We start from the raw sequence: 7,809 nt of genomic DNA on the forward strand, positions 1-7,809 counted from the left end.
CAGACCTGTAACAAACAGAAATGGAACGAGTCCCTGAACAAAGAGGGAGCCAATATCAAAAGCAGTCAGCATTTGGGGTGGCACCAGCTGCTTTAAAGGGTTAGTTCACCCAAAAATTAAAATTATGCCATTAATGACTCACCCTCATGTCGTTCCAAGCCCATAAGACCTCCGTTCATCTTCGGAACACAGTTTAAGATATTTTAGGGTGTATTCACACCTGCCTTGTTTGGTTCGATTGAATCGAACGTTAGTTCGTTTCCCCCCTTGGTGCGGACCTTTTGGGCAGGTGTGAATACAGCAATCGAACTCGGGTGCGGACCAAACAACCGAACCGTGACCCAGCTGAAGAGGTGGTCTCGGTACGGTTCCAAACGAACTCTGGTACGGTTCGTTTACGGTGTGAACATGAACCGACCCAATTGCAAGAAAGCACTGCGCCTTTGAGTTAACAGGCTTCCGTAGTCGGAGTTGCGTTATGGGAAAGTGATCTGTTGTAGCCTACTACATTACATCTGTTGCGCGTCTTTCTGCGCGTCGTGTGTGCATCATTGGAATGGAATGAATGAATGAGTGTGTGCATCAGGGGCCTCATTTATAAAACTGTGCGTAGGATCCTTACTAAAAGTGTACGTGCGTCCGAAAGCCAAAAATGGCGTACGCAAAAAAATATTCAGATTTATAAAACCGTGCGCACGCCAGAACCTGCGCAGAATTCACTTTATAAATCCCGATAAATCCCAGTCAGCGGAAGATTGTGCGCACACGCGTCTCCTCCCAGAAATAACCATATATGGAGCTTACAACACCTAGTTTTACTATGCATATCCTCATCTGCATATCATTTGCATATGATTATTCATCCACGTGATAACATGTTTAACGGTATAGACATTAGGAAAATATGAAATAGCCTAATACGGATGTGCCGTCACATTAGCCTACATTAACAAAAATAATTTAGTAGCCTATCCTTGCCTTGTTTTTGAATAAATAAATCAAATAGTGTAAAATACATTTCAGAGAAAGTTTTCACAATCTTTTCCACTGACCAAATAGTATTTTTTATTGATTTATATTTTTAATGGAAACAGATAGACTGTTGTGCATTATTTGCACGAAACTATTTTCTCAGACAATCTGCTATTAGCAATTATCTCTTTAGTTAAAATATTAAAACACAGCATGCCAGAGGAAAAGTGTTCAAAAGCATTGCATCCACAAGAAATATTTATATTTATTGAATATAAAAAATGTTGTAACTTCTCAGTAATGATTTCATGTTTAAGTGTTTAACTCCATCAATGACAATGGCATATTTAATCTAAATGTTTATATCAGAAGTAAAACAGTTTAAATCATTCTTTTATTTATTTAAACTGTTATTGTGAACATGCACTTTTTTTATGATTAGGACTCTGTCGTTAGATAGGCGTTAGTTTCACTAAACGGCACAATGCGCTCGCTGGCTCGGACATTTAAGAAGGGATGAATATTTGCCTCAAGTGATATGCTTGGTGAGTGAAATTATATTTGTATTATCTTTCTGTATAGCCTATGTATAATTTTCTTTAGATTTTCTGTCTAAAAGTCACCAAAAAGACATTTAACTCCAGCTCACCATCGGTGTCGCCAAACTGCTCCGTCTCCAAAATGTTCGTACGCATGAGTTTGCGTGCAGGTGCGCACATTTTTCCGTCAAGTTTGTTTTTATAAATCACAACTTATGCGTCGGAAGTGGCGTACGCCTCTTTCAGGGCCTGTTTTGTGCGTACGCAACGGTTATAAATGAGGCCCCAGGACATTCACATACAGAGCATTCTCTTTAGTCTAATCGCGCATAGATGCAAAAAAAAAAAATCTTTTGCAGTTCATAATGTAACGATAGTTACAATACAAGGATGATGCTGCGTTAATTTACGTTAAGCCTTTTTTGCACTTCCTGATTTCCCTACTTGAGAATCCTTGTCCAATGAATGGACGACCTTAGCACACGTGTGGTTTTGTTTACAAATTTTGGTTCACTTGCAAAAAGAGCAGTGTGAAAGCGAACCGTACCAAAAAAAAAAAATCAAAAAAAAAAATTATTTGGTCCGGACCAAAGCAAGTGAACTATCGGACTTTCCTGGTGTGAATACACCCTTAGATTTAGTCCGAGAGTTTTCGGTCCCTCCATTTAAATTGTATGTACGGTATACTGTCCTTGTCCAGAAAGGAAATAGAGACATCATCAAAGTAGTCCATGTGACATCAGTGGGTTAGTTAGAATGTTTTGAAGCATCGAAAATACATTTTGGTCCAAAAATAACAAAAACTACGACTTTATTCAGCATTGTATTGTCTTCTGGTTCTGTTGTCGATCCGCGTTCAGTGCCGCCGCTGATGACGCTGCTGACGTGTGTCTGGTGCGTCCGTGTATTTCGGGTTCAAATAAATATGTCTGGGCAAAAAAATGCAAGTCTTCCTCTGTGTGGAAATCCTTAGACATGTTTGCGAAGATTGTTTTGTTTACAGCGCGCGTCTCCCTCAGACTGTAAACGAAGCTCGGGCTCACCAGACACACGTCAGCAGCGTCTTACGTCAGCGGCGGCACTGAACGCGGATCCACAACAGAACCGGAATACACACACACACACACACACACCAGACACACGTCAGCAGCGTCTTACGTCATCAGCATCACTGAACGCGTATTGACAACAGAACCGGAAGAGAATATAATGTTTAATAAAGTCGTAGTTTTTGTTATTTTTGGACCAAAATGTATTTTCGATGCTTCAAAACATTCTAACTAACCCACTGGTGTCACATGGACTACTTTGATGATGTCTTTATTTCCTTTCTGGACAAGGACAGTATACCGTACATACATTTTCAATGGACGGGCAGAAAACTCTCGGACTAAATCTAAAATATCTTAAACTGTGTTCCGAAGATGAACGGAGGTCTTACGGGCTTGGAACGACATGAGGGTGAGTCATTAATGACATAACAGGGCCTGAATTTCGTTTTGAAAAATGGGGGGGGGGGGAAATCCCCCCTTAGATGATTCTCATGGGGGGGGGGGGGGGTTTGTTTGAGGGGAGAAAGGGAATTTTTTCCAAACAAAATTATTACATTTATCTTGCCTAAATGTTTGCGCTCATTGCATTTTTACAATGGGTTAGGCCTAATATTGATTTTATATGATAAGAATTTACACATCACAAGGAAGCTTGATTTAAATTGTTTAATTAAATTGAAAAAAGTAGCACAAATAAATACAATAGAATAAAGATACAAATAAAGAGAAAAGTTTTTGAATAGGTCTCTAACACTAGTATTCATATACAGAAACTGAATAAAGTAATCAAATGGAAAATAACACTGGGTAGTATTTTAGTCCTGAATAAATTAAAAACATAGGCTATTAATCCTGTTTCCTTTAACTTAAAGCTATCTTTTGTTGTTTTGACAACAAAATTAATGACAGACACATACGGCTGCCGTCACTTTAAGAGCTAGTGCACGGACCCTGTGTTCATTATACTGGCATGCGTTTTATGCTTATTAAAGACAAAACCGACTATGTTTAGAGTATACTCACGAAGACCGAAATTGACAATTTTGCGTGTTAAAGCAATATAATCCGTGAAAAATAACTTTTGTTACTGGCCAGCTGTTCTTGAGGCGGATTTTCTATGAATGTGCGCATAGAAAATCATCTCAGAGAGCGGGCGAAGCACTGATTAGTTTAAAATCGCTTAAATGTTTAAACTGGTAAGACTTAAAAAGACGTACAAATGGTAAACTTCAGTCACGATGCACTGCTGGCCCGATTGTGCAAGTGAATATTCCGTCATGTCCCGACTCCTAAACGCGAGTGTGTATTATCGCCGCAGCGATTGATGCTTGCCTTACACAACACATTATGAGAGAAGAGATAGAAGACGCGGCACCGCTGAACACTCACGCTGTTTGTGAAATTGCGTCTGACAGATAGTTGTTAAAAGAATGATTTGATTTTATATTGCGGGAATTTCCCGCACCGAAATTCGATCCCTGCATAATTTTCATTTTTGGGTGAATTAACTAACCCTCTAAGTACTACAGTGCATCTCATCCACACGGACTGCAGCAGATTTGCCAGTTCTTGTTGCGAGATGTAAACCTACTCTTCCAAAAAGGCAATTGGAAGTTCTCAAACATGTCTGGGGGCACATATGGTTACATGTTGTTTGCCATGCGAGGTTGATCGGTTGCCCTTCCTGTCTCCCTATAGCACTGTCTGCATCTTACATTATGGACATGGCAGTTTATTGCGCTGTTCACATCTGCAGTCCTCATGCCTGGTGTGGACTGTGAAAACTGAGGTATTTGAAAACGATGAAGCATTTTTAGTCATGTGACGCATATTGAACTGTTAGATATGTGTTTTTACCGCTATTACGCGCTATAACTTTCACACTGTTGCTAAAGATATGTTACTTTGTACACTCCTCATATCGCAGTCCTGCAAAGATTTACTCGCAATTGCTGTCCTGTGCCAAAACATGAGAGCAGTTGTGTTTTAGACCAAACATTTAAAGGCGAGTGAGTGCGACCCGGACACATAAGTGAATGAAATAAAATAATCCTGCCTGAAAAATAGCATGAGAACTTGATTATGTCTGTTCCATCAGTATCATCTAATTGAGCTTTTTTGAGGGTTTTACACATGCACAATAAGGTGAATTTATCATTTTCGGGCGTTTCATTGAGGATGAGAAACCTTTGGAAAATGCTTGAAAACGCTAGTGTGGAAGGAGAGCATTTTGAAACTAAAACGCAGTTTTCAAATATCCGGGTTAATGTAGATTTAGCCTTAGTGTTTTAAGGACTGTTCCACAGGTGCACATGCAATAATTGTTCATTATTTCTGGTTAAGCATGAAAAACATTATTTAAACCCATTCCAAAAAAAAAAAAAAAAATCTGTAAAGCTTATTTGGATTTTACAAAATTATCTTTAAAATACAGTATGCTAAAAAATGTATGTTTCTTTTTTGCTGAGTTTATTTATCTTTTAATGAGTCAGATGTCACATAATTAATTTGCTTAATGTTTTAATAACTCCAAGTCCTTATAATATTTATAAAATCAAGAAGGCCTTCACTGCGGGTTGTCCTAACAATACCCTTTACCCTGACTATATTCAAAACACATTTTTTTTTGTTTATATACAATTATATATTATATACATTATATATATATATATATATATTATATAGGCCTTTATACACAAACATGTAAATCAAATATGTATTTAACAATGTAAAAAATATATATATATTAGGGCTGTCAAATGATTAATCACGATTAATCACATCCAAAATAAAAGGTTTTTTTACATAATATATGTGGGTGCATTGTGTATAATTATTTTGTATATATATAAATACACACACATGCATGTATATTTAAGAAAAAAATATAATTTATATATAAAATATTTATATTTATATATAATATAAATTATATATAAATCTATATACAGTATATACATGAAAATATTTCTTAAATATATACAAGCATGTGTGTGTATTTATATATATAAAATAATTATACACAATGCACCCACAAATATTATGTAAAAAAAACTTTTATTTTGGATGTGATTAATCACGATTAATCATTTGACAGCCCTAATATATATATATATATATATACCAAACCAAAATTGGTTATGACAGAGAGATAGATAACAGTATGGATAACAATAATGATAATATAGCTTGTGTTCTAGCATGTTTCCATCATGTTAAGTCCAGGATATCGTTTTATTCCTCAGTACCAACTGCATGGTATAATATTATTTGCATCAGGCTTTTAATAAAGCCTAAGGCAGCTGTGCTGCTTAATGTAAAGCATGTGCTCGAGGGAAAGTGGATGCTTTCCTGTCTATAGCTTAATAGCGTCTTGCTAGTTAGCCTAAGATCACAATACACGATATCAGCAACATTTTAAATACGTCGTTTGTCATTCTGAATGCCGCTATGTATGTTATGCTGATTGTGAAATATTAGGCGCATTGTTGGTCGATAAAAGCAATGACAGAATGAATGGGGGTTGGGCTGCTGACAGCAAAATGATGAGGTGTGACCGCATCACTGACAGATGATAACGTGCGATTAAACTATAGCAACTCACCTGGTTGTAATGCACCCTAAACGGTCTCAGATAGTTAGAGCTGGTGCAAGGAACCACCTGAATATTATTGATCTGCTCCATGGCTTTGATATAGCTGCCCACGGGTACTTCTCACCACAGATGGCAGAGCCGCAGACTACGGGAGAATGAGGGGAAATGTCTACGGAAGCCTGTGAAGGGCAGAATAAGAACGCTGTTTAGTCTTTGCGTTGTTGTAGTAATGCTCTGTAGAGAGAATGACTATGCGGTGCAGAAAACTGCCAGTCAGCTATAGTTTTAAGGATAAGGTCATTCGTTTATTTAATTTTATTTTAAGGTTAAACAACGGACTCTGTCGCCTCAGCACGCCCCCTTTTCGACCTTTACCGGGCGCGCGCCTGACGCGCGCATTAAGGTGTGTGCTTGGCTCGTGCAGGCATTACCTCTCACATAGATAGCGCCAACTCCAGGGAGCGCGTGATTCGCTAAATAAACCGCCAAAAGTCTTTAAAGAATTTAAACCGCCAAAAGTATTGATCAATTTTCTGTAAATCTTTTCAGAAACGTGCACTGCCCAAATTCCTGAATGATTCATTTGACCCCCCACCTTCCTCGACAGGACAACTAAGGTATTTGTTGTGGAAATATTATAAGGTAGTAGTAGGCCTAGTAGGCTATTTGTAGAAAAACGAATTTAACAAGAAAGATTTTGTATTGGCTAATAATAGCCTAACTTATATTGTGAGTAACAACAAACTGTTTATAGCCTATTCGTTTTATTTCTTTAAAAATATTTATATTTTATTATGCATATGTATATACATTTCATATAGTTTTCTTTTTCTTGATTCATTTATTTAATTTATCTGCCAAATGAAAGGATCTTTTTTTAACACAAAAATGGATTGAAAATGTGAAATAATATTATGTTCTGAGATGATAACTGTTCATCATCACACTCTCTTAATTAATCATGCAATGTAGTGAGGTCATGTGAATAATGTAGCATACTGTCTGAAACATTCTTTTATAGCCTACTTTTTCTTTTCCATCTAATAGTAGATGTATTTCATTTTTTCAGTTCTTCATTTTCTGTCTCTTACCCCCACAAACACTCCACTATTGCAGAGTAAATCTTTCTGCTTATCTGATGGCCTTAAAACATCAGTGATGGACCAGTGAATGTCTAAACATGTGGTTTCAATGTAGTTTAGAGAAAACAGAATGCAGCATTTGACATGGATGTCTTAAGAATCGCAGAGGTAAACTGTGTGTTTCATGATTGGTGCAGGGTTTTTTTTTTATCTGACTGTATGCCTCTGCTTGCGTCTCATCAAAACCAGCTGACAAAGCTTATCCTCTCTTGAAACATCTTATAATTCCTTTTCTTCAATGGTTGAAAGGGTAGTGTGTTTGTGGTCCCAGTGCTGAAGTATCAAAACTGTTTTGTGACTCTTGGAAGGACAGCTGAAAGTAGGCTCACAAAGGTCCAGTTTTTGCCCTGCACAATTATTATTATTTTTTAATGAACTTAATTTAATTAAGGAGAACTTTTCCATGCAATTCCATGCACAAACGCCACTCTTCTGCACAACGAAACTCAAAAGCATAACATAAACTCTTTTAAATCACTATTAATATAACAGCACATTAAGCACTAACA

The 7,809-nt window shown here is 37.1% G+C and overlaps 1 protein-coding gene across 1 annotated transcript in view; it reads right to left on the bottom strand.

The window, feature by feature from the left end:
- nudt14 (nudix (nucleoside diphosphate linked moiety X)-type motif 14) overlaps positions 1-6,469 on the bottom strand; it is a 47,234-nt gene extending 40,765 nt beyond the window's left edge. Inside the window, exon 1 of the mRNA XM_056264430.1 lies at positions 6,168-6,469. Within this exon, the coding sequence (XP_056120405.1) occupies positions 6,168-6,248 (81 nt within the window). The 5' untranslated portion in view covers positions 6,249-6,469. The remainder of the gene's footprint in view (positions 1-6,167) is intronic.
- Positions 6,470-7,809: the final 1,340 nt, after the last annotated feature.

The sequence above is a fragment of the Rhinichthys klamathensis genome, unplaced genomic scaffold (assembly GCF_029890125.1).
Source record: "Rhinichthys klamathensis goyatoka isolate OS25496 unplaced genomic scaffold, OSU_Roscu_1.1 h1tg000221l_1, whole genome shotgun sequence".
Taxonomy (NCBI): domain Eukaryota; kingdom Metazoa; phylum Chordata; class Actinopteri; order Cypriniformes; family Leuciscidae; genus Rhinichthys; species Rhinichthys klamathensis.